Here is a 27,956-nt window from a genome sequence, read left to right on the forward strand (position 1 = left end):
AGCTCGTTCGTTTTCCCTACGGTGAATTTTCGTTCGCGTCCGTAGCCATGCGACCGAACAATAGGTTTTCGCGAGCGACTGTTCCATACACGCGCGTCTGTGCTCACATATACTTGAACAAACAACACAAAAAATAAGAACACCCAGATGGAAAGGCCCTTTGTTTTCCACGGTGCAGCCGGTTGTTTTTGCAGGGGCCAAGCTTTTCGACGAGAAAGGATCCTGTCTCGCCCAGGAACATCTTCCCTCCCTTTGTCCTCAGTGACATCTACGTTAAATCGGAAGAAACAAATAATTCCGTAGCTCGTCTGCGCCTCTGAATGTTCCCTATAATAGCATCCTTCGTCCTCTTTGGAATCATCAGATTAAAACGTTCGAATCGCGACATTGTTCACGAAGCGAGGAAACTTGGAAAGTTCGCCATGGAAATTTTCCAATCTCTCGGTTTCTCTTCTGCGAACGTCTGTTCCTTTGACAATCCTTTTGGTTGTAGTTCGTCGAACGACACGGAAGAGAAAACGGAGTCTCGAAACTCTTTCGCGAACAAAGCTCGAGAGTTGAATCAGCAGAAAGGCCTAGTAGTGACGTTCTAATTTCTATAAAACGCGGAATGCAATGGTCGACCGGGGGAATTGTGTAGGTATATACATAATCGAGGTAGAGCGTTTTCCTCCGAAATCCGGCGAGTCGGTATGTCAGGCCTTGGAAAATTTATTAACACCCCAGGTTGGAGGCGTCGACGAAGGGGATCGCGAACAAAGTAACGTGACGGCGTTTCCAGTGGCGCAGAGGCGTCATCAGATAGAGATACGTCGGAAGTTCGCGTCGCTTCTGTCTATCTGTCGCAGCCAGACAATGCGAGATCCGACGACAGACGTGGCCGAACCGCGCCCCTTTCATGTACCACTGATTGATACCCTTGGTCCTGTCCGATGTGGGGTTGCGACGGTAATGTCGTCCTCGTTGCGAGTCCCGCCACATTATCAACGCCGACTGGAGATCCGCCGATTAACAGTCCTCTCCGATATCGTGTCGATCCTGTCGAAATTGTTCACAAGGAGCCTACATGGCCTGGATGCGCTTCTGGTCGCCATCCACGTACATGCTGCTGTCATAGAATTATGAAAATCACCATTTACATCGATCTCCTTATTACGATTCTTAAGAACAAATATTTCTTAAGAAGAAGAAGAAAAAAAAAGAAGACGTGCCCCTGCCTCGCATGTTCGTTCTCAATTAAACATGTTTATAAAATGTTTATGATTCTCTCTTTTACTTGGTTTATGTTCTTCGAATTTAATCCCATGATGATATCCAAGCATTAATATATTCCTTCCGGAAATGTAGATCATATTTTATCAAAAGTAAATGAAGAATTACGCCGATCTTCGTATTTATTAGGAAACTGTGAATATGATAATTGTATAATGCAAGTGTTATTTAATATTGCTCGACCGTGATGATTGAATAAGCGTTTCTAAATTTTTATTTTTACCATACAACGTTTCACATTTTATCTCCGATTATCAATATTTATTTATAATTATCATTATTGATATGATTATCATTATTAATCAAACCCTTTTTTGAAAATTTTATTTCTTATAAAGATGGCGAGTACTTATATTCTAACTACAGGAACATTACTTCGTCGGATTATTATTATCAGTCGAAAAATTCGAGCAATATTACTACTTCACAAACATCTTCCGCAACAACCCCACGTATCACGAACCTCCGACAAAGACGCAATTTCCAAAGTACACGATGTGGCAGGGTTCGCGGCCGTTTGGTCACGAGATGACATCTCGTGCTCGCGTCAACAAGATTCACTGCCAGGCTACATTGTGTGGCTCGACCGCAAAATGACCCGCGTCAATCGCCGTCGGTCGCAAGAGCCGAAGCGTGAGACTACGCTCGATTCAGGCGACACGACGGTATGGCGCTCGGCGATACGCGGCAAGACAATCGCGCCCGTACGACCGGAATTTTTGATAAATGTCGTGTTTCGCCTCGGTTGCTCTAAGGAGGAAGGTGTTTCAAAGGAGATCACGTAGCTATAACGGGAGAATCGGGACCGGCGAGTTATACGTTGCCTCTTGTTAAGAGCAATGCTCGCAAAGCTACGATCAAAGGGAACATTCCTCCGAGGCAAGAATCCACGGAATTGCTTCCCGGACGCGGTGACAAGCGGAGTGTGACGATTCCGCGAGGAAATTAGCGGCTACGATACGTCGTCGACGATGATACGCCGACGTCGACGCTACATTTTGCGGCGCTGATACACACGTCGGCACGTGATGCTGCGAGCAAGAGAAGAATGCTGGGCTTCTCCGATTACTGGTTCAGAAAGACGACCGAGGGTCCCGTAGAGAGAAGTTTATGGGTTCGAATTATTCTCGCTCCGAGAGTTTGACAGTTGATCGTGTTTTAGGAATTCTTTGTGGATCTTGATTAATTTAAACGAATTGCCATTCTTTTTCCTTCTGGATATAGTTAGAAAATATTCTGCAGGTAGTATTATTTTGTTTTGTGAGATTCAAGAAGGCGTTTGGTCTGTATCTGTTCAAGTGTTGGGTATTATTCACGATCAGTCGTTTTGTCCACATCTACATTTCAGTTTGGGAAATTCACAGGACGACTTGATAAATTTGCACATTATCGTTTCATAAGATTTGAGTGTGATTTATGAAGATTTATTTGACCGTATTTGGTCTAACGTTGTGCATTACTTCCGACAGTTATGAAAGTTTTGGTAATTGTGAATGAACTACGACTTCTATAAAGTGGTTGCAGAAAATTGTGCGGTCTTGTTTTCTGAGATTTGAGAATTATGTAAAAAGATGTCTTTTAGATTGTTCAAGATTTACGTATGACTGTTGATGAATAATTTTTGTCAACGTCTACGTTTACACTCGTGTAACCGTTGTTGAAACGTCGTAAGAATTTCCCGGGCGTCCACGATGTATTCTCAAACATTAAAAAAGACCGGACGATCGTAGCGCAAATATGCGAATTCTCGAACATGAATGTTTTCGTGCGATTGTCTTGAGTGTAAAAACGAAGCCGAGAACGTACTTTGTGAAAAGTATAAAAACAGAAGGAAGACGCCCGAGAGATTGAGAGAGAAGTCTGTCAAATTGGATTTAAACCGTTGTAATCGCCTTACATCGGGAATGAAGCATTTAATTGCTTTACTGTCTTGATTTATCACAGTCCTTCCATCTAAAGCGATAAAAAGGTCTTTCAAGATTTTCTTCTTGAAAGAATAAAGTATAATTCCAATTTTAAACGTGACTCAATATAAGATGACGTGCAGCAAAACGTTCTTGCTATTGCAATAATTTTATTCCAGAAATATCTCTACTAATTAATCAGTGAACAGAGTAAAACCGTTTTTAGATTGCATTTAAAATTATTCATTGCATCTCTGAAAAGCATTTCAATATTACGTTCTTAGAATGAAAGTTTTATTTTTCAATTGAATTTCACAAAATAACATGTAATAAAGTGTTAACATAATTGAAATGATTTTATTTCAAAAATATGTTCGCTATGTAATTAATCATCAGACAGGATAAATGCATCATTTTTGCATTACAATCTATTATTTATCGTTCCTTTAACATAATTAAAGTATTTAACAAACACTTTAACCAGCATTATTCAATTTCGGTCGCTGGACTGACAAAGATGTTTTTAGCACGTCTTACCAATAACTAAAGCAAATATGGAAATAACGACACGGGCCACGTTCACGTTAAAAATAAAGCAACGATTGGATATCGCTTTCCGGCCGTTCATAAATTATATCATCGAAGCGAAGAATGCAAATAGATGATAAGGGACCGAAACGGAGCGCGCTTTTTATACGATCTTCCCGAAGATTGCATACGTCAGTGAGAACATCCAGTACATAAATATTCAAGTCCCAGAGGGAGAGAAAAGGTATTATAACTACGGTGAATCTTCGTTTTCGTTTCTACCTTTCATTTCTCTCTTCTCTTTCCTCTTTTTCTTTTCTCCTTCTTTTCTTTTTTTATCATTTTCCATCTGTTTGCCGGTGTACCGAGTGAAACGAAGAGTAATTACGAAAGTAACTACGAGACTTTAAATACCCTCGAAGGATTCTTTTCGCCGAAGGGAGCTGCACGCGCAGATAAAAGAAGAAACTCTCCCCCTTGCAATTAAAGTATTTATTACCCGACAACGATGGCAGAAAACGAAGTAGGCGATGGATAACGCGTTGAAGTAACACCGACTTACGACTTTTTCTCGTCGACGTTGATTTTAAATGCTAAACCGCCGCAAATATTGTCTTCGTCATCGACTGTGTGGATTAAAGCGCGTAAGGAGAAACGGACGGGCCTATTGCCAGACATAGCGGCGTAACCAATGCGATAGAAATTAAATTATATTGACATGCAATTTATAAATATCGACAGTTGCAGTATATTTGAAAATGATTGAAAATTATTTTCGATTATAGTTTTGCGATTTTATTCGGAATTTATAACCTAAAAATTATTGTAGATTAAACTTCTATGATATTAGATACCGAAAGTTTGTGATTGAATTCGAAGGATATCTTTATTAGATCTTTGAGAGGATTACGATATGGTTTTGTGTATAGAATTTCAAGAAGCAGGTTTTGCATTTCAGAGCTGGCGTAAGAAGCTCTTTGAGGAAACTATAAGGGAAGGTAATGTACGAGTAACCGAGTTTCCATTCACAGTGATCGATCAAAGTCCAGAGCAAGCACGTTCGAACCTCAACGCTTCTTGGCTTGGCTTTTAGTGTTTCGTATACATTATGATGATAATGTATCGCTCCATTTACGTCCGATACTTGGCTCATAATCCGGCGGGTTCAATGTCCAAGTATTCATAACCGACTCTATCAATCTATAACGTTGGTATTACCCTATTAATCATAATATCTTTACGACAAGAGTTTTGCATGCAGAATATTTTACGCTAATTTCACAAATTTCCTATTTTGTATTTTAAAAAGTATTTTGTATCTCATTTTAATAATATATCGCGGGATCGATTGGGATATCATTGGCGGATCAAAAATCCTCTTTAAATTTGTTATGCAAATTCGTAGACACCTATGTATCGACGTTACTTCCTGTCGTATTTAGATTCATAGGGGTTATATCACATCATCTACAATGATTTCGCTTCGTGTATGTGCGTCATGATATTATTACACATGGAAATCGAATAAATTTGGCCGGTGTCGATCAACGTTTTTGCAAGCATCGTCGAATAATTTACGTCGATGACATGCGACACGGGGTGAGATGCGATTCATAAAATCCACGACATCAACGCGATATTACAATTGAAATTCTATATTTCGTTGATCCGCATGATTTTTCGCCGGGTTGTCGACGATTCTCGCGTCCCAAGCGTCCTCGACTTGAACGCGCTTCACCGTGAAGATCTTCGGGGAATCTATTATCCGCGAGAGTCGCGTTGCGTTTGATTTACACGCTTGGAAATTTCTGCTCGATGACTGTTGGTTACGTGTCATCCGCAGCGGGCGTGGATAATAATTGTACATTAACGAATAAACTGGAGGACATTTGCTGCAGCGACATTATTAAAATACGCGTTGAAGAGCAGAGAGGCTGTGCTTAGTATTTATGAAAAAGATATATAAATTGTTTTCTGTGGGGAAAATTAAAATCTCGAATTTCCTAGAAAAGCGAAGTGTATATTTGTTGGTAGCAAACTGGGTAGATTTTTGTAAGATTTCATGAAAGTAACAGAATCAGTTCTTTATAAAACGAAGGTAGTCTTTTATCAGAAAACAAACGTGTGACACTTTTTCTGTCGATGTATGGGAGAAGCAAACCAACGAAGCTTCTTCCTCCTGCAGACACAATGAGGTTCTTCCTTTCTTTCCTCCTGTTTCGTCCAATTTCTGATAAGTTTCGGTTTGCCCAAAGAGACGTTGAACGACTTTTTCAGAATGGAGGACGAAAGGTAAGGATGAATCTGTAAGATGATATTCATTGAAAGAATAAAGTCTCTGATAGTAGTATTAACTGCGTCTTTTTATCAAATTAAATTATTGGATTATTCTGTAGGCGATACAATCATTTTCGGAGCTGAATTTTATAAACGAGGAACAGCAAATTTAACATATCGATCGCTATGCAAATTTTGTTTTGTCTACAGCGTCAAGCCGGTCGCTTACTATCGCACATTATATTTGAATATATATACATATTAAAACATAAAAACATTGGAAACTGTTTAAACGTTTTTGGTACATTTAGCACTTTACGTTGTTAATGCACCATTGAAAATATTAAAAATTTCATAAAAGCGACTGTTCATTTCATTCAAATGTTTCAATTAATTCTCGTATCACTCTATTGCTGTGACGTGACGTGATAAATAAAACTGAGAAAATGATTCAAAATTTTTGTCTGCCAGCATATGAACTGAAGACGCTGCATTACTCACCAGGTGTATTACATATATAGAACCTGAAACATATTTTTCTATCCTTTAAAAGAAGACGTGGCAGACAAGCAGCGCACGATACAATTCCAAACTTTACATTCACGGAACTTCCATTCCCTCGACACATTCATCTCGCAGGTTGGTTGCGCGCGAAAGACGTCCAACGGGGGAAAAAGAAGGACTTCCGTTTCAATTCGGGCTATTTACGAACCCTGCTTCGTGCACGGTGGAACCACGTCGGACAGAGGTAATACGGACCGACGCTGGCCCATCTAACCATCTCGTAACGCGCGGCTCATACATCACCATCTGAAGTATCCGGTATTATTCCCGCGCGCGCACCGAGCACGCAATATCCTGGACCGTGACAACAAAGTAAATACCGTATACGTGAACCGACAGAACGGAATAGAAATTTCGACGTGAAAATACGCGAGCCATCCGCCGGCCTCTGCGCCGTTTCGATTTTCGTTTCGTTGTTACGTTGTCGTTCCATGAAAACAACGGCCTCGAAATCGTCCACAGGACGATCGTTTTCATTTCTACACGCTACGATAATTCGATACCGTTAGTTTCGTTGATATAGAGATCAAAACTTACGCAGTAACGAGTTGGTGGCGGACTGAATGATAATTCTGCAATCTTCTCAGATTCTGGAATCACACCACCCTTCACATTTTCCGATATATCAGTGATCACGTTATAATAGGTTGGATCTGGTAAAAATTATATTTGTGTAATTTGTCACAATAATAGATTTAATGGTCATCTCATTAAGTACCAATGAATTTTATTATCCCGATACATTTCTCTGTTACTTGACAAGACAATAATTTACGTTTCCCTAACTATATTTTAGTAATGTTTGTAAAATTTACACAACTTTCGAACGTTGTTTTGTTACTTGGTTCTTAATGGGTTAAAAATAATTTTGCTAGAATTTTTGACATTGATTTAACGTATATACCTGGCATATCTTTGATGTCACGCGGACTTCTCGGCAGTCGTTTGCTGCGAGTCCCGAAGGGAGGAGCTAATCGGGGACAGAGGAAATCACATTTATCACGATTTGCCTTGAAAGCCGTTAAGACCTCGTAAGCGCCGGAATCGGGAGCTGTCTATAAATATTGAATAATAAGGGTCCGTGATTTTTGGAATCAGGGAGGGTGTCGATTAGATTTATACGTAAGTCACATCGTTTCGAATGCTATTCCATCTTCATCTACGGGAGGACATATATATATATATATATAAGTATAAAGAGATCAATTCTCAATAATTCATCCAGAAGTATCGTTCGTTTTAAAGGTACAGAAATATAGAATAGAAGAATTTCCCGATAATCGTCCGATAATGTAAAGGTTTTCACGGGCATTTGCTCGCGAAAGCTGGCATTTCTTCGTCGAGTTATCTTTACCATTGCCCCATAATCGATTACACTCGAATCACCAAGCATAAATTCATTTCCTGTCAGTATTTGATCAGTGTTCGTCAATTAAGCACCGTCGGTCTTCTTCACGATAATTCGATCGAACGACAACGAACGATCTCTCGAGATTCAGAAATGAATACTAAAGGTCGATACTAGCGACGTTCCGCGTTTCAAGGGTGGGTCGACATACCAGGCCAGGGATTGGCTCGAATTTCCGGCTCAACGAGCCGGAAGTGATTTCTCTGGGCTACGTCGGCCACGCGCCTCTACGTGGAAATGACCTGCAGAGTGTGGCAGAACGTCATTTCCGCCGCTGTCGAGTTACGACGCTTCCCTACGTTATGTAAATACCGTCGTCCCTGAATCTCAACGACATCGTCACCCTCCTTCCACTCCGACATCCTTATCCGACGATCGTAAGAATTCGCGACGACACCTTCTTCCTGCGTTTTATCGCCCTGTCGCGATAATCTCGTACGACAAAAGCGACATATAACTTCTGGTCCGTATAAAACGAACCTGCTTCCCTTCCAAAATCCACTTTTATCGAGATTCACGCGGAATTTATTAAAATTTAGCGTAAATTCCTCCGATCTGTTTGTCGAATACTATGATGCGTACTGCGTACATACACCCTCGTCCATGAATATTAGGACAGTTAGAAAAATTGAAGCAAGCGTGAAAAATCATTAGAAAACCTATCAGAACACCTAAGAATTATTACTTCGTTTAGAAGAGTAAACTGTAACAAACCCATAAATTCAATATTATGATAATAAGTTCAGTAATTTAATTACTAAAATAATTATTTCCTTTTCATCACATCAACCATCCCTTTCGATCATTATAAATTAAGAATAAATAAGTTTTCGTGTAACTCTTTACGTGATATTCATAAGATTTGATCGTGAGGTTGTTAGGTCCTATAGATACATCCACACATAACATAAATCTTCGCATGTCAAAAAAAAATGTTGAAAAGTTTTTTTATATAGTGGACTTGATTGTTCTATCAAATATAAAAAATAAATAAATGAAAGAAAATTATCGGCAGTATTGTTCTTCGTATCGCTCTTTGTATCTCGTTAAATTCCACGAATTTGCAGGTGCGATCGTGGAGATTCTAATCTCAGTCCGATACTTCCTCTAAACGTAATTGCGAGCCAAGTGGACGGACCGGAAACCGCAAGCTACTTCTTCGATCCGAGCGCATAGTGGCTCCGAAAAACGATGTTTAATGAAATTTCTGCGTGTCAACTTGTCAAACGCGAACTTCGTGCCGCTCAAAAGGCGAGGCTCACAGAAGGATTCCACCTTTCAGTGTGGAGGAACGCGGCTACTTCAAAGGAGACGGTTGCGACAGAGGCAGGAACACGCGTTGTTCCGGCTATGTCCCGTCCTATCTTGGCCTATCTGCGGCTACACCGTCGTACCAGCATTCGACGGTCTCTCGATTAACGGGCAAATTGGATCCTGGTCTCGAACCGCCCCGGGTACAGATGCATCGCTTCGATCCACCGCCATTAATTTCACCTCGACCTCTCCTGATTACCTTGCGCTTCGAGGATTACCTGGACCTTGGCTGGTTCATGGATTTCCGGCAACGAACGAAAGAATCCCCTGAATTTGGTCTGACCGCAGACTTATTGTGACTATTCGCTCTCGAAGCGCACACCACGATCTCATTAAAGCAATTGCTCCGTTCCTGGTTAACATTTTCAATCTGAAAGTGCTTGGTCCTTTCTGATGTCTGACTCAACTTTGATAAAGGGAGTTTTGGTCTTCTTTTTCGAAGGCGACGACACGTGGGTGGAGGGTGAGTTATGGTAGAGTTTCTTGGAAGGGTTGTTGGTTTCTCCTTTTGTTCATTTTTTTCTTAGAGATGATTGGGGACGGTTTATGAAGAAGGATGTCGGTTTAGTAGGTGTTGTTGAGTATTTTTTAATATTATAATTGTTTGGGGAATTTGGTTTTGCCAGTTCACGTGGTTTGGCTGAGCGAATGTAATGGTGGTGACATCTGTGTTTGCTGTCGCGTTGAGTAGATCTGACATCGTTTGGTTTAGATTCAATATGATACTATTCATTGAGTTTCTTTCACGATTGTCATAGTTTTGTAATTATCATTGTGTAACTACTTTGTTACGAGTTATATTAACGGATGAAGTTAGTAAGACTTAGAAAATAGAGAATCTTTACCTTTTCGATTTTAGGGAATCTCTGTGTTTTAGATTTGAAAGCAGCATGATAAACAGCACTCTTCTTTTCTTCAGTTTTCTCTGGAGAACACGCATTATTATAATCCTCTTCGTTTGGATAGGAAATTGTCTCGAGATAAATCCGTGGCTGCAGCTGTCTTAAATAAGCGTACCGGTAACGCTTCTCTGACTCGTATGCCAAGTTACCGACTTTCGAATGGTAATCGCTGGGTCCTAAAACAGAAACGCGCTTCCTCGATAAGATGCTAACAATTTCGACGAGTGACTGAGTCGAGAACATAACAGAAATAATAATAATAAATAAATTTTATAATAATGAATAAATAACAATGAATAACTTTTTTAATGGAAAAATGTTTTACCTGGCCCAGTGTCGTCAGAAATTTTTGGAAAACGACCAACACAGGTGCCAAATGGCGCAGGGTAAATGGAGCCTGTACATTTTATTCGAACAGGAGAATCGTATTTACCTGGACCAGGTACATTTGATTCCGCTTTATCTTCGAATCTCTGTAATAAAGTATACATTTCTATAACTCGAAAATCTTCTGATAAAATTGTTTCCAAAAAACGAACCTTAGCAGTTTGTCCAAAAGGGGGTGGTTCTGTGACATAAGGGTCACACTTGCAATCGATCTTGAAGAATTTCTCGAAATTGCCCTTTACGTTATACGCATTTGGGGCTGGAAAATTCTATATTTATTTGAAAATTCTATAAAATTAAAATTCTATAAAAGTGTACTCCAAACATCACAATTGGCGAAGTATTTCAAAAACATACTTCAATATAATTTTATGTTCATATGATATTACCTCTCGGGCTTTTTTTCTGCACATTGTATCAAGGAAACGAGGCTGCCAAGAACTCATCCTCTTCGCTTCTCTTACTTTTTCATCTTGTGCTTGCGCGGCTGTTTTCTTCGCTTCGTGTTCGTAATCTCCAGGGCCTGGTGTCAGTGAGGGCGGAAGCTCGATTCTCCCTGTCATTCTGCTCCAAAAGTTTCCTTTGTAGAGCAATGTGGTGGCATTTGTTTCCTAAAAATTATATATTTTCTTTTTGAATATTTTTTTTATTCTACAAATTGCTTTATTTGGCTCGTTAACTTGTAAAGGAAAATACAGAGATTCTTACTCCTCGTGGGACGTTGTAAAAAAAAGTTGTTTTTTTTCTGAAGGGAGGGTTCTTTACTAAGCTTCCATTTTCGTTGATACTGTACGCCGTGTAATTTTTGTCTGGAATTGATGTAGGATTTGGAATAATCGAACGAGGAGGTCGAGTTAGCCATAGCTGCAATTTATTATCAAAATAAAGTGAATACACAATACACAAGATTCACAATGCACAAGACATACAAAGATACACAAGTTTAGAAACTAAATAAATATGTTACTTTTCCTGCAGGTCCTCTCCAGGTGCCAGGATGACATCTTATTTTTCGTGACTTAATTAAATCTGTAGCTACGTGATAATCCACTGGACCTGGTCCTTCGGGTATCTTTTCCTTAAATCTAGCATCTGTAAAATCGATGCTGACTCCGCCCTGTAATTTATCATTCTTTCATCACAAAGACTTAGCTGAATTCAATCTCGATAGATTTAATTTTTAGAAACTACGTTCTGGTATATGTCGTTGAGGTTCTTTTATATTGTACGTGCCAGGCCCTGGTAATCGTTCGGCATCTCTCGATATAGCAATAGTTCTCCTTTTTGATCCAGAGAGAAAGGGATAGCAATCAGCTGTGGAAATAATTTCATGTCATAACTTAGGATTTTGAAACACCGTGAATTACTTTTAATTATAGTACCAAGATGCCTTTTAGGCTCTGGCAAGTCCGATACATCGTAAGTTCCAGGTCCAATTTTAGGCGGTGTCTGAGTAATTAATTTTGGAAATCTTTTTGTTCTATCGTGTGCCATTCCCTCATAACTTTAAGAAAAAATATATACAGCGATGATGAAGTAGAAATTGTAACCTAATTAGCTGCACGTGTGGAACGCGTATGAACTGCGCTGAAAGTCGATCGAATCCAGTCAATCGAAATTTTTAATTCTCTAATGGAGTCCGATTATTCATTTTACTCCGTCAAGAATTCCACATATTTTAAAGATCCACTTGCTTTCGCTAATGAATCATCTTGGTGCAAGAAACATTATATTTGTTTGCAATAATTGTAACGGACGATGTATTCGCGCCCGAAGGACGCTGTTTTCACTTCTTTAACCTACTTTTTTACAACGTTCGCCTTGCATAAATTTTCGGTCAGGTCAGTTAATAATTTCGTTCTCGTTACGCGAAACCCATTAACGTTTTGACGCCGAAGTAAGAGATTATCGTTTGCATCAAATTGAAAACGATTCGCGGGCGCGCTTGCAATGAAAGTGAAGGGTTCTACGATGAACGACTTGAGTGTTTTGCAAGTTATATCTCTTATATTGCATCATTCAAGGAATGTTGCGTATCAGCGATCATAAGGAATTGTCATTCCATATAACATCGATTTCTTTTTTAAAAACCCAGTTCCTTTCGAATAATATTAAACTTGAAATTTTTGCTTCATATATGTAAATTACTTAATTCATCTGAGTTTCGTCGAAGGAGATATATTTTTTATAATAATTAGTTATATTAATTCTTTAATTTACTGTAGAAAAAGGTTGCATCTTATCGATACACAGAACTAAATGACCCATAGATCATTGGACAACGACGCATTCCCTTTAATACCAGCATTCTACGCTAGAGAGCGTCACGTGTACCGTTCAAAATTATGTTTGGTCGATAATTCGAGATGTTTCTCATTAAAACGTGGTAACGAAGTTCGTTGGTTTTCAACGTCAGTAGACGTTTCGTGTGATTTGTTCGTTGATATTAATTAAATATTCTTCTAATCTTGAAGAAAAATGACAAAGAAGGAGGAGAAATTCGATGGAATGTTGCTGGCTATGGCTCAGCAACACGAAGGCGGTGTGCAAGAGGTGAGTCTTGTTTCGTCGCCAGCTTAGGTTATGTCTCACTTGGAGAAACATCATTATTTTTAAAATAACTTTCCCATTATTAATGAAATACCGTTTACTTTGTAGCTCCTAGACACAATCTTCAGTTTTCTTGCGAGGAAAACGGATTTCTACACGGGAGGAGGGGAAGGAGCTGCAGAGAAGGTAATTGTTCTTCGTCTATGACTTTAAACAATGTCGTGTGATGTTGTAAATGATTTCATCACTTCTTGTGGATTTTATAATTCACATTACGATCTTTGTATTTGACTGTAGCTTGTTATGAGTAAATTTAAGAAGCACGAAGCTACGGCTGTTACCAAAGCAGCTGGTGAAAAGGCAGAGCGTGCAGAGCAAGAGAGACGTCGCAAAGAAAGAATAGAAAAGAGAAAGAAAGAAGAAAAGGCTAAGGAGGAAAAGTTCTACTCAGAGTCAAAGATTGTCGAACTGACTGATGAACAGGCTGTTAAGTTACAAGAAGAGATAGACAATAAGGTATGCAATTATGATTAGCAAAATTGAGGTTATATTAAAGAAATTATTTTGATTACACTCTGCGGTTCTGGTTACAGAAATCGGCAAAAGAATCACTTGCTGTTCCTGGTCCAAGTGGTGATAATGCGCATAATGATAATAATGAGCATAATAGTGATAATGCGCATAATGGTAAAAATGAGGAAATAGAAGATGAGGAAGAAGATGAGAAGGAAAAGAACAAACTTCGGCCTAATAGTGGAAATGGCGCAGACTTGCCCAATTACAGATGGACTCAGACACTTCAGGATTTGGAGGTAAGTAATATCATGCATGTAAATAAATTTTCGATTTCTTATTCTCTGAAATATTTTTTTGACATCAAAATGGCAGAATGTTTATTAATACACAGTATAAAGGAAGTCAATCTTGTAATCTCTTATATTTAGGATTATGTAATGTATTTGTTAATACCATTTCGTAGGATAACCTTCTATTTTCTTAAAGATTATCACGTTTAACTCCGGAAAAAGTCGTAAAATATAAAATGCTCTAATTTATTTTTTTTATATTTTACCGTATGTTTTTAGAACAGAACTTTTTCGAATATCTAACGATACGATAGTAACTAAACAATAATGCATTATGCAGTCTTAGAAAGTACTTTTTTTTCGTCTATCATTGTTAGAAATATCTTTCTACATATATTTGTTTTTTAAGTAAAAGAGAAGAAGCAAATAGAGTATCGCAATATATAATAATATTAGGAGGATAGAAGGGACAGGGGTGAAATAAAACACATCCTGATTTTCTTCATGGTTCGACAGTTTCTTGTTGAATCGACGATTAATTAATACGCAAGTAATATCACAGTTTCGGGTCAGCGATCGACACGATCGCTGCTCATTGCTTTTCCGTACATTCCCTGGAACACGACACCCTGGCATGCGGAATCCAGGTTTGATTCAAGCGTTCTTTCTGTTAGTAACAATTAAATAACGACCCCTAAAAATTAACACATATCCGCTTATCTTACTCCCATCTCGTCGATTGTTCCGAACCGTCAACGTTAATCGAAGAAATACTTGTGCGTATGACTTACTAAATGTTTCGCTGGACGACGACTTGTCCAGCTTACAATTAATATTTTCCTTTTACAATCTTATCGTCCTTAAATCTAATTTAAATTAGATTTAAATCAGAAATTTACATTTCAGAAACATCTTAATTTAAATTTAATTTAAATTAATAATTTTCACAAATCGATTCAAAGAAATGATGATTCGTACATTTTATTTAATACGTTATCGTCTGATCTTAATTATAGAAAGGGAAGGATAGTAGAAGAAATATTGATCGAATTTCGAAGGACGCGGATCGGCCTCCTCGCCAGATAATCGAGTGGCTCAATTTAGGAGTTAGGATCGCATTCGTGCTATTTATACGGCCTTACCTAAAGCTAGCTCATTACATGAATGTAATTACTGAGTTTTCACGTACCGCACGTCAAATACGGTGCAATACAGCCTTTGAAACTTTGTCTCTGACCGAGAACGTCTAATCGAGTTGTCCTAACACTCTAAGTGATAATATACATATACATTATAAATACGAATAATTCCATCGATTGTAATCGACAATCTTAATATCAAATGATTCGCAGAGATCGATACATCCCTGATTCCATTCTTCAATGTTGACTCGCAGTTTGCACTCTTTTGTCTCGTCGTTAGCATAGTCTTCTACAGGATGATCCCACGATCGCTGCATTCGCCAATTTTTATAGGCCTAGTGGTACTTGTCGCGAATTCTCACTGTAATCAGAAGCAAAAAGCACCGGAGACTGGTGGAGACTAGACTTTAAAACATTCGGTATGGGTAGCATTGTTAAAAGATTGAAGAGCCTCTGAAGTGGAGCTTTTGAATCAATTAACATCACTACGAGTAGTACTCACTTTCCATGTAGAGAATCCCGAGAAGCAGGCCGACCATGAATAGAAAGCTCATCGTGCAGACGAGCACGGTGAGCTGATTTCTCGCGCAGCAGGACTTCCTGTAAACGGTCGTCGGTCTGCCTAGGCCGTTCACTACGGTGAAGTGAGTGCTGCTCGCAACCGATGCGGTGTCCATCTGTTTCGGCGCCGTCACCGTAGGCGGATGAATCGCCGCGAGATTGGCTAGGTTAGCGGCTGTCAGAAGTAACGTACCCGATGCGGCACTCTGTAATACAAGAATGTTATTTAATCGCTCGGTTATTGAACTTTCTACTTGAAATTGAATAATTGGTTAATTTCAGTCTCCTGAATGATTAGTCTTACACTTAATGATTCATTAGATTTATTGATTATATTAATTTAATTTTGTGGGGTTGTTATGGCTTCTTAAACCTCGAGACTTCTGATACCTAATCTTTTCATTTATTTGTTTAGCTTCAATGGTTACATTTATTGATTATACTAATTGTACTTCTTTCTAACATTTATTAGGATTTCTGAATTCTTTTACAATGGGATAATTTAACCGTCAAAATATCAAGGTAGGGTGCTCAATATTCCTTCAAAGGATCTCATGTTTTTCCTCATAATTGTATCAGTTTATATTATCTTATTTTCTCATAACTGTTTTTCCAGTGACTCTGACTAAGAATTATGAATATTATTTGCTATAAATCTTCACTCATCAAATAAGTCTAATTGTAGTCATAGATGTGTTACATTTACTTTATAATTTTTAAGGTACCAAGAATTAATTTCAACTAGCTTTTCATTTACGTTCTTCAACTTCTTCTAAACTCCAAATACATGATCTATCGATGCACGCTTACGTGTGTACTGGCAGTGGATCCTTGCGACGAGGTGGATCCTCTGGATGGCGAGTTTGGGTGCAGATGATGAGCCCAGCTACCATTTTCGCTATCCCTCTCGCTTCGTCCCACCAAGGACGGCCTTGGGATGTGCCAGGAAAGCGGGCTGCCCGCTACTGCTGTCGTAGCCGCCGTCGCCTCGATCTGAAAGCAACGTAAATCGACGTGAAGCTTTGATTGCATAAGCGATAATGTCGCGGCGATTACGCTTCTGCCTCGCCCGCATGTCCTCCACCTGCAACCGCGTGTTGTTTATCTCACGCCAACAGAACATTACTCTATATGTATCCACCACGTTATCTGAGTTTCATCTGTTCGACGAACAGGCTCGTGGTCCGATTCGATTGACCAATCAGCAGATTAAATAGCTGTTTAAACCTGCTGTATTATATCCTGAGCGAACGTTCTTTGCAAATGTATCTAGTCTTTTTTACTAATACGATTCTATTTTACAGTCGTGTAAATTGTACGTCGATGATATACTAATTAACCGACGAAACAATTGGGAACTTTGGACACATAGACTTTCTCGTTAACCAAGTATTGTATTCATTCGCTTGTTTCCTTGTGTTCGCGTCATAAGCAAGTTTTACATACCAAAGAACGTTGTTTTCGAAAGGCTGTCGCAATGGCTTATTGTTCTAGCTCGGTCCCATCTGCGGGTATCCGTATCGCGCGTTTCACCGCATCGAAATACCAGCGGGGATGATGTACCGCGACCTAACTAAATCGTACACTCTTCGCTTCGATCGAGTTCACTTCAAACGAGAGAAGAGAATAGAAGAGGAGTGGTTATCGAGGAATGGTTCTTAGAACGAGTAATCTTTCTGTAATATTTTCCTCACAACAGACATATACCTTCTAGAATTTTTTTTTTCTATACTGAATCTTCATCTTTATTCTGTTCTTTGGACTTTTATTTATCCTTGCGGCTTTCAAACTCTAATTTACCCCTATGCTCTTCAAACCCTCATTCACGTCATCTTATGTGTTCTTTTCTACAATCACCTGACTAACAAGAAGGATTTACACACCATCGTATTTGTTGTGTGCCAAATATGATTTAGTCGGTCAATAACTTAGTAGCATTATGAGTTTCTTCAGAAGGTCACCAAGAGACTTCAGCTCCTCGCATATCCCAGTTCGAGTTTTGGTCATTTTAACAAACTATTACTGAGTATACCAAATAATATTAAACGCCATCATCTATAATACTCTCATTTCGAACAAAAATGATGCACTTTGCAATGGAGCAACGTTCAGAGCCGAACGAGTCCTCGATTGCGCTACCACTCGGAGCTCGAAGGAAGATTTTCGGGGGACCAAGCTCCCGATATTCCGGTTTGATCGTTGCACAACGCTGGTACTCTCGAATTCCTCTGTGCAGCTCGTTGCTTCGAATGTAATTCTCTGGTCGCATCTTGGTCGTCTTCGTCGTTGTCTCGTCGTGTCGTCGTGTGTTTCCTCGACTCTTGAAGCATGCCTGGAGGTGTACGGCCGCGAAACGTTTTCAGGGCCAAGCCGGGGATAGCAGCGCGAGCATTTCCGCGACTTTGACACTGGCTTGGCCCGTTGGCTCGGCTCGTGCGTACGCACGTCGATTACGCCAGTTAATTGGCCATTTTCGCACGTAAATCAGCCGCGTTTCGCACCGAACCTGTGGCCTACCTTCGCCGCACACTGGCCACCGCCCAAGGTCCGAACTCGGCTTGCTTCTTTTTTCGAGTCGCTTTTTCACTCGGATACGGTTCGAAGTATCGAGTCTCTAATGGAACGCGAGCCGACCCACGATTTATGCGTCCTGTCGGGCGTGGCCGATTCAGAAAATAACGTGGAAGCAGCCTTGCACCGCATTTTTGCCGCCGGTGCCTCGCGGATCTTCCGGGACTCGCCGGAGCACCGACCACCTGGTATTTTTAGTCTTGGAGTCTCTTGTTCATTCCATTGTTAGGTCTTTAAGAGATTGATTCAGTCGGAGATGCATATGTTACATGATTTACAAGGATTAGTTTTGTCTTAAATGATTTGAGGGACATTTTGTGTTAGGTCAGAATTACAGTTCTATTATTTGACAAAGATAATAGTTTCTTCAGCCGATGATATAATTGGAGAATTATACTACTAGATCGCTCTACAAGTTTGAGGATCCTGTTTAAAACAATGCGATTTTTATAAAGGTAGAATAGGAAACTTGATAAAAGATCACTGATACGATATTATTCGTGAATTATCAACACAGAATAAAGCTATTAGGATTAAACTTACTGCAATAATCAAGTCAAGCAACTTTGAATCCTCCATTTTAACTCTGAATAATCTACTGATATCTCTTTAGCAACATTGACATTTTGCAAATTGTTCTCGCTGATATAAAAGGAAGATGACCACTGTATCGTTAACGTTGTCAATGAACATTTCGAAATATAACTTTCTGCTTTCGAAAAATTTCACTGCAAAGGACTACTGAGATCACTGATCGATTGTATCAAGAAATCGTCAGAGTGCAAGATACCAAAACATGGACCTAACAATTAATACGACATATCGTATAAATCGCTATAGAAGATACTTGAAAGACATTCGTTGGCGAAATTACATAGGCTGGAATGAAAAGATACGAGTGAAATTGCGCAAAGCTCCTAGACAATGGAGGAGAATGGCGCCGTATTTGTCGGAATCGAAGTTTCATAACTGAATCTCGATACCCGACGGCGCGTTCTCGGTGACAGGTATTCGTTGCCGAGCTGGTATATCTCGAAATTTTTCGAGACGATGCGAGAGGCAAAAGAGTCGGATACTCGAGCCGGAGCAAGAAGAAAAACCCGTGCACCCGAGCGGGAACCGAGACCAAGACAGAGAGAATGGCCTGGGCGACGCTCAAAGAGAGGCGTCGTTAAGAATTTTTGTGGAATTCAATACACTGGTCAGCCTCGAAGCGCTGCACCTGTGCTGGGACCGGGTAACGCGACACTCTGAAACTCGCCACTCTTTTTTCGTTCTCCCATCGTTGTTTCTGTATCATCTCGAGGGGTTGAACGATTTTGATTAATCGTCCTCTTCATGTATCAAGAACGATTAACATTGACAGAGAGTATCGTTGTAGTGAAAAGTAACGACCGGTCAGGGGAGGATCTTTAAGATAAGTTGTAAATATCTTCGAATAAATAAATATTCGAAATGGGGATGATTTCTTGATCGCAACATGTTAAAATATTTTGATATATCAATATATTAAAGTATATTTTTATCGTATTATATACGTTCGGTGATTTGAGTTTTAACGTCTTCTGAGGAATGTGAGTTCGAGTTTTAACGTCTTCCGAGGAATGTGAGTTTGAGTTCTGGGTATTCCCCACTCTTCTTTATCTGATGTCACATTTTTTGATTAATGTGTTTCGTAAAGTAGTCTTGGTATTTCAGTGGAAGGAGAAGAGGCGTAACCTATTTTCTTAAGCACACAAAAGTGACAATAATTATAATTTGATGGCAAAGTAATATAATTGCTGATCATGCGTGGTTCTCTACTAAACCTGTTGTCTAGGTTTCTCGTAGCTCGGACCGTTGTTAATATATTCCGAAGTCATTATCTTTATAAACTAATTATAACTGTTTAACATTACTAGAATGGCTAAACGGTCGGCAAATATTTTCAAAGAAACGTTAAAACGAATTATCTCGTTTCAAGGGCAGAATATATTCGGTCATCGATCTTTGTTCCCTCTCATCTCGTGTTCCCCTCTTTTGAAGAATTCATTTGCCTAATCTTTAAGTAACCTTAAGACATTCTTCGATTTTGAGAAGACTCTGATAGAACATTAAGGAGTCAGTGCTTTTTATTGCTTCCTCGGAAACGTTTTGTTTCTCCCGGCTCTTGTCGGCTACACAAAAAATACGTCCGCCAAGAAGCCAGTGACTCGGTTGGAATTTAACACTGGTCTTGGAATATCGCTTGAATATTCGTTAACCGGTTGTACGAACGCGAGCTGTGCAGGTCGAGGATCATCATCCAGGAGCGCCACGTCAGTCGATACCTCGAGGTACGTTTTCTCGTTACCGATACCGCGAACGGGTAGAGAAGTTGGCGTCTAATGAGCGTCGCACGCGGATGCGTGAACGATCATAAAAAGATATATGTTACAAGGTAGCGATAACAGATTCCGTGGTTTGACCTTGTTCATCCCGTGGCAGATCGCTTTCGCGAGCGAGCAGATCGCATCGGTGAAACTCGAGGAAGAGGAACGAATCGGTTTAGGAATGGCCGTTCTTGAAGTTTCAAGCCATCTGGCTTTAGACATTGTTTCTTTTTCATTTTCGGAGCAATTGGTCATTCGGTGATGATACTGGAATTCGCACGATGAATTTATACGATTTAATTAAGATAGAGATAATTATGACGAAAATGGTAGAATAGTAGAAATAATATGAGGGATTAGATGGAAAATAAAAGTTATAACTTTCTTCATTTTTTTGTAACGATGGAATATTTGGTAATAATAGGTGTCGGTATTCGTGTGATAAATTTATATAATGTTATTAAGACAGGAATAATTAGATAGATAATAAAAAAATACAGAGAATGTAGAATGGAAGGCTAGATAGGAAATTTTTTTTACAGAGATTAAATCACTAGTAATAATAATGGAATTTACATGTCAAATTTATATAACGTAATTAAAACAGGGACAATTAAGAAGGAAATAAAGAATTTTACAAGCCAGGTTTCTATAACGCCACGTATTTTATGATATCCTGAGATCTAGTTCGATTATTTCTACCTTTTTCCCGTTATGGAAAGACATAAACATTTTTTGGAGCAAATTTTTATAAACTCAAAGTCGACAACCCGGTTTATTAAAAGTAGTTCCGTAATCACCCGGGATTCCCAACGTTGGATATTTACGTTTCAGAGCGAAAGAAAGCGTTGTTGTTTGACAATTTATAAGAACATACCGCTAATTCCACGAAAAGGCACGATATTTACAAGGAATTTCAATAAAATACGCACTCATGAATATGTTGAGTCATTTCGGCTTTGCTGAGCATAGAATGAGCTTGTTTCTTCTATTCGACACCTACGATCGGGCGAACCGGATTTCACATTGCACCTCCGCTCGTTCACCCTCGATGAATTCAAACTTGAATATTTTGTATAATATATCTGGTAATAAAATTAAACTGTTCTTCATTTTTTTTTCGCTATTCATCGAAATCTTATTCTGACATTTAGTATTTTCCAGTTTGATATTTCTTGAGAGAATTATTATTATTTATAATGATAGAGGTATCTCAACAAATTGTCTATACAGTTGATAAACAAACGAATAGAAAGTTTGTTATTAACGAAAGAATATAATATTTGACTCGACAACTTTCGATAATTATCGGTCATTTCTTCAATATACCTTTAAATTTTCGTAAATGCTGTTATTAACCAAATCACAGCGACCTGTTTAAAGCAGTTTCTATTGCTCTTTAATACGTATGTATTTACGAGCACGTTACGTGTCACCAGGTGAGCTAAGTGTTACGTTACGATTATGCTGTTAGAACGTTACGTGACATTTAAACATCTCCATGTTTCGTAGTGAGGAAATTACGAAGACCTGGATCTGTTACCCTTTGCATATTAGTTTACCTTTACGCTCCTCGCAATTTAGAAGTTGGTATTAGCACAAATGGAATATCTAAACACACAATGTGAAAATATTTCTTGGAAGTACGATCGTTTTGAGATCATTATGAGATTACTAGTTGAAATGGCCTAAGACACATCTGCACTGCAATTCAATCATCTCGTAACCAATTAATCATTTCAACATTCTTTCTTAAGGTGAACGAAATTAAAATAGGGTTCCTTATGTCGTTAAAGAACTAAAAAAGGGAAACTCAGAACTCGTATTCCTATCGGAAAAACAGCCCAGCCGACAACCTATTATTTGCCACTATAAAGATCACCTAGGGAGGTAATAATTTTAATAATACACAAGTTTCGACATGGTCTCATTTCCATCCGCGACGGCGTCTTCGAGCGCGGCCCATTTTCACGCCGATCTCGCGCCGCGTTGCCTCACAGAAAACATAAATCTAAGGCCCGTTTGCCACGATCGTCTACATATTTTGCAACTCGCGAGCTGGGCTCATTACATCGACTATTGCACGATGCTTCACTTTGTTTACCACGAGATCCACGGCGGTTCTTCCAATAGAAAAGAGAAGTCACAACGGCGAAGTCGAATGAAAAAAAGGACAGAGGTCGCTGCCCTCACTGTATCGCGATCTTTGATATTTGGTATGATAATCTGCTCATCGATATTGGAGATACGCATTGACTTTCGATATTTCCATCAAATCATTTGCAGTGGTCGAACATTCTCGTCCTTGAGACTCCGTGTGTCTGTTGGCTCTAAACTAGACAGAACGCGGGCATCTCGTGGATTATGAAAGAGCTCGAGCGAGCGTTACGAAGGGAGATTCTACCGTCTGTGAAATCGTTGCGCGCCTCCTGTCGTGCACAGCGAAGACGAAGATTCATGGCGAATAATATACGGGATTTAGAATAGATTCTAGAGACTTCGTTAACGAGACCGTATTGAATTCCGTGTATTATCGGTTTGATAGAAGAGTGATATATCCGGAGATATTTGCAAGAACTGGCTGTGGAAGCATTTAAATAGTCAGTCAATTATCCATCATGTTAATAGGCTCTAATAAATATTACAATTTATGTAATAATAAGCTCATTAAATTAATGAGATTAATAGAAACGTGGTGCAAATACTTCTTGCAGTTTAAAACTGATAGAATTCATTGAATTTATATAATTATTAAAAAAATGAAATTATAAATTGTAAAAGGAAACGAATTTTTTGCTAAAATAGTTTGCTAACCATTGCTAAATAGTTGGGTAATTAACAACTTTCCATTTCAAACCGACTTCTTCAAAAAAATCTTCTCGCAATAATTGTATCACTTTCCTAGCGAACCAATGAATTCAAAGTGAAATGTTTGACGCGAAATGATCCGAGAATTAAAATGATCGACGAGTGGAAGAAGCTTCTACACCGATTTCTAGCGAGCCTGCTTAATAGCCTTGGCGGCTATCTAGATGGAATAGCGATCGCGAAGTAATTATTTCGTCGCTTATATTCACTATATTCATTGGTGCAATGTTACGGGGATGGCTTTCAAACGATTTTAATGATCCCGGACGTAATTAGTTCCGAACATCGTACAGGTATCGCCGGTTTCAGGTCGTTTCCGTGATGACAAGGTCTCTGTTCTATGTCCCAAGTAGTTTTTACGATTTGTCCTCGTGTCTCGGAGAAGCGTGAAAAGTGTAACAAGAATCGTTTAGTGAGATCTAAAGCGTTCTTCTGACCTTCCTCCTTCCACGAGGTCGCTTTGATTGCCAATTAACAGATACCAAACCGATCGAAAATAGGTCGATCAATCGAAATCAGATACACCTGTCATTATTATAATTACACGCATGACTGAGCGCCTTTGATCTCGTTATGGGATATTTGTTGCAGTCGTTCCAGCAAATTCAGTGTTTAATAGAGTAAAGAGTCTAATAATTTAAAGATAACATAATATACCGATTAAATGTCAATGTCTCGTGACAGTGAAAAAAGTTCTTGTACAAAAATGTCGTTTAAGGCTCATTTTCCAGGTTACAAACAATTAAATCATCCTCCGATTTTATACCTTGTATAGATGCGTATGCCTATTTCGGAAGTCAAGATAGTTATTTATTTCTAGTTAGACTTTTATCGCAATTTTTTTTAGAGAAAAGAACGTTCCTCTTTACGCTCTATTCATTGCGTTGCACATTTGACATTTCTCGCTGAAAGGAATTGCAAACATTTTGGAAAGTTTCCAATATATGCTGGATTGTTTCTCAATCATCTTGAACTCTACATTGACATACATAAAATACTTGTATTTCTTTCAGGGTTAATTTTGTAACCTGTGGCTATAGAACATTTCTCCTTATATTTAATTATTTGCTGTTCTTTTTTTCTCTAATAACCTTTAAACATACTAGTTCCTCCACCCTGTTGAAATTTCACAATAACAAGAAAGCATGTTTGTCTCGTGTACGAGCTCTTGACAAATACCGGTCGCTGAATAGGTAACCGGTGAGAAGGAAAGTCGTTATGCGGAGAGAATCTTCGAGAGTCTGTAAAATAAAGAAGCGTTCGGAGGAGAGGAAGAAAGCCGTTTCCTGATGGCGAATGTCTGTTTCACGTATACGAATCGTTTCGAGCGTAGTGTGCGTACGCGTTCTACGGTTTTCACCAGCAGAACGAACGCGCTTATCTTTGGATAAGCAGTAGTGGCTGTTGCATGAGCAGTCGAAGGACTGTTAAAAATCGAAACGCCACGTCGTTCCACTTCCGCGAGTTGCGACCCAGCTCCAGCTCTGGGACCTTGTTTGCGAATTTACCCGCCTATTTCGTAACGCGCCTGGCACCGTTTCGGAATATATCTGAGGACAAGAAATTAACAGAAGCTCGTATATCGATACCACTGATTTATTTTGTAAAAAGAACACGGTGGTATCGGGAATTGTCCGGTTATCTGAATTTAGTTTATACGTATACAGTGACTGACGAAAGTATCGAAACGCTTGTAGATTTTTTTTATAGATATATGTATTATGTTGTACGAAACACATTTAGAAATTTCATTAGCATCGTTACGAGACTGGGCTATCATGTTTATATCGAAGTAAATAAATACTTTAGACGACTGTTTACGCTGTATATACTAATTTTTTTTACAGAATATACATATGTTTCCAGTAAATGTCTTGCAACTTCTATAAAATAGTTTCGAAGTTGTTGAAAATTTCACCAATCATGGCAGTCGTATCTCGTTATAATGCTAATGAAATTTCAAAATATTTTATATAACACATTCAATATACAAGAATTTTCTATATCTGTAAATGTAAATATCTAAATACTTTGGAGCCACTGTGTGACTGAAATTTATATGATTTTTCCTGTGATTTGGCATTCGGTTAAGAAGAATTCAGATATAACAAGAGAAGAAAGAAAGTTTCGAAGTGATACTTATGTACTTGAATACTAGTAATTTTTGTATTAGATGGTTTTTACTACGTCGTAAACATGATTCATATATCCATTGCTCTCGTCAATTATAATTCTGTCTTGTAAAATTATGATGTCATTTAGTGTCGTTTACCATCTAAGCTTTCTTCGCTGTGTATAGATTCAATCTGCAGTTTACTCAATCAGATACGAAATAAAATGTCGTTCCAATAAATGAGGTTCTATTGTTCGTCGATTGTTGGTCAAGGTTCCCAGCGAACGCTTTAAATGGTTCTTGATTATCCTACGAGTACCTTTGTCTTATGATTTTTGTACTTATTGTCTTCGAATATTTTAATGTTTGAATATGCATGATTAAAGATGAATATGTTTGGAACAGTAATCAATTTAAGAAACTATTTGGGACCCATATAATTACAGTATAATTTACTGTAATTTTCAAACTTTCTTCGTTGAAGAATGGCTGACTATCCGTTTAGCTTGAAAAATTCTCAGATTTTAGTTGAATCGTCGATTTGCTGGTGAGTGAATGGAACACTTAACCTCTGTTTCATCGTCAGCGTATAATTAAATCCAAGCTTTCCAGGTGAACCATGGCACCGTTTGTCTTCGTCGCGATGCGTCAACGTTATGTCACTGGGTGTACGCGCGCAAATTTAATTAGTCCGAGTAATTTGCACGCTTGGCTACTCTTCCCTTGTTTTTCTTTAGCAGAATTCGCCAGTCGTTTGTCTTCATTATCCTTCGCTCGAGTACCGTCCACATAATCTGTCACATATAATGGGAGAGTCAGCGAGTGTAACAATCGTTGTTATCTTCTTCACTCCAATTTTTCAATCTTCCTGCTTCGTGAATGAAATATTTAATCGCGAATTAAACGCTCGATCTCTCATCATCGTCGGTTTCTCAAGAGAAATAAGATATTTCTAAACAACAAACACATCGTAACGGGAACTTTCCATTTCGTTTATCCAGTAATAAACTATACACGAAATCCTGCTCGTGCGTTTTTAATTCCAAACTTTCGACAGCTTTCTACTTCTCTGCGAAAAGGAATATTATCGATCGAAGCGAGATTCATCGCTATCGCGATCGATAACTTCATGATGCTTTATCATCGATCTCGTTCATTTATCGCGAGCACTGCCCGCGGCGTCGACCTCAAACCGAGTCGCAAACCAATCGAACACCCTGGTCCGATCCAACTCTCTGAAATTCTTTTCTACCTGAAAGAAAAAGCTTGTGTATAAATTCATAAATCAACGCGACGCGCGAGGCTATAAATAAACCAGTCAAGAATCCATTGATTTCATAACAGCGAGGCAATTCTGTTTGCAAATTATTTACGCGTCTCCCAGCCGTTTCTCGTGATCTGCCTCGATCCCGAGTACGTTTACTCCGTGATAATAGCTATGGCCGATGATGATGCTCGGCGCCGCCACGTCCTCCGTCATCGTCGCGAAATGTCACGAGCACGCTTCGCCGAATCCGGAGGAACTTGTTGCTGGTCGATTCTAAACCTTCTCTAGGTCATTTGGAAACGATCGATTCTGGTCCATTTGCATTTACAACGTAAATAAGGAGTACGTTCCGAAATTGTGACATCGAGGCAAACACGTGTCGTGAGACCTAATAGTTGTAAACGACGTTTGTCAACCTTATCCCTCCTATAAATATATCTTCCTCCTTCGAGTCTGTTTCTTCTTGCTTTCTTCGGTCTCGAGAATCGACGCGTCTAATACACGTCGCGGCGGTGACCGTTGAAGTAGAAGCGGCGTGTCATGATCAGACACGGAGTGATCATAGCTTGGACGCGAGTGACGTGTGTGAATATATGGCAATACTGGTTCTTACGGTTCTTCTATAATGATCATTCTTTGAAAGTAAAATTATAGTGGTCTATAAATGGTGCCGTGTAGGTTAGGTTAATGTACAGTACTGGGCAAATACTAAGATCATGTACGAAGTTGAAATGTTTTGTTTTTACGAGTGGATGTGAAGATACCTTGAATCTTAAATTTATTCTTTGTTAAGTATTGAATTCAGGAATTATTGATGATTGATATTTGTTATGAAAGTATTAATAATTATCATATATATTTATTTCTCATGGCTCATCTAAAGTCGTTTTGGAAAGTTACAAACATGATACCATAAAGGGGATATTGCTTCTACATAATGATTAATATTTCCTAAAAATATGATCAATTAGTGTTGCAAAATTACTGTCGTAGATGATCTAAGACTTTTGCATATACGGTCCTGTAAATTTAGGCAAGCAGATAGGTGTCTTTGTAAATTGGAAACAGCAGGACCCGTTAGAAAACTGTCACGTCGTGGTGTCTTGAAACGAATGAAAGTTCGACACGCGTCGCTTCTATCACGCAATCTAATGAAATATGCTTCCTTAAT

At 38.9% G+C, this 27,956-nt stretch overlaps 3 protein-coding genes across 4 annotated transcripts in view; 1 reads left to right on the plus strand and 2 right to left on the minus strand.

Annotated features, from left to right (window-relative positions):
• Positions 1-7,031: 7,031 nt before the first annotated feature.
• Positions 7,032-12,050, minus strand: LOC117156160 (sperm-tail PG-rich repeat-containing protein 2). Its single transcript, XM_076618691.1, has 10 exons — positions 11,939-12,050; positions 11,748-11,870; positions 11,524-11,648; positions 11,322-11,420; positions 10,946-11,167; positions 10,709-10,825; positions 10,495-10,642; positions 10,113-10,345; positions 7,450-7,600; positions 7,032-7,198 (listed from the first exon to the last, which is right to left on the minus strand). The coding sequence occupies exons 1-10, from the start codon at positions 12,048-12,050 to the stop codon at positions 7,032-7,034; spliced, it is 1,497 nt and encodes a 498-aa protein (XP_076474806.1).
• Positions 12,051-12,920: 870 nt separating this feature from the next.
• Positions 12,921-27,956, plus strand: part of nudC (nuclear distribution C, dynein complex regulator) — a 103,004-nt gene continuing 87,968 nt past the window's right edge. The window contains exons 1-4 of the mRNA XM_033332796.2: positions 12,921-13,109; positions 13,215-13,292; positions 13,404-13,622; positions 13,700-13,918. Coding sequence (XP_033188687.1) covers positions 13,035-13,109; positions 13,215-13,292; positions 13,404-13,622; positions 13,700-13,918 — 591 coding nt within the window. The 5' untranslated portion in view covers positions 12,921-13,034. The remainder of the gene's footprint in view (positions 13,110-13,214; positions 13,293-13,403; positions 13,623-13,699; positions 13,919-27,956) is intronic.
• The window catches only part of LOC117156084 (uncharacterized), a 69,738-nt gene continuing 56,190 nt past the window's right edge, over positions 14,409-27,956 (minus strand). For both annotated transcript variants that reach the window (XM_076618771.1, XM_033332797.2), the window contains exons 2-4: positions 16,426-16,608; positions 15,557-15,821; positions 14,409-15,415 (exon numbers count right to left, since the gene is read on the minus strand). In XM_076618771.1, the coding sequence (XP_076474886.1) occupies positions 15,390-15,415; positions 15,557-15,821; positions 16,426-16,608 (474 nt within the window). In that variant the 3' untranslated portion in view covers positions 14,409-15,389. The remainder of the gene's footprint in view (positions 15,416-15,556; positions 15,822-16,425; positions 16,609-27,956) is intronic.

Source organism: Bombus vancouverensis, chromosome 5 (genome assembly GCF_051014615.1).
Source record: "Bombus vancouverensis nearcticus chromosome 5, iyBomVanc1_principal, whole genome shotgun sequence".
NCBI classification, from domain to species: Eukaryota; Metazoa; Arthropoda; class Insecta; order Hymenoptera; family Apidae; genus Bombus; species Bombus vancouverensis.

Bases quoted from the DNA above. Each gene is read 5' to 3' on its own strand.
- LOC117156160 (XM_076618691.1), bottom strand. From the start codon at position 12,050: ATGGCACACGATAGAACAAAAAGATTTCCAAAATTAATTACTCAGACA. The intron at 10,643-10,708 runs GTTCGTTTTTTG...ACTTTATTACAG, and splicing joins CTTTTGGACAAACTGCTAAG to AGATTCGAAGATAAAGCGGA. The intron at 7,601-10,112 runs GTAAAGATTCTC...CAATATTTATAG, and splicing joins GATTCCCTAAAATCGAAAAG to ACAGCTCCCGATTCCGGCGC.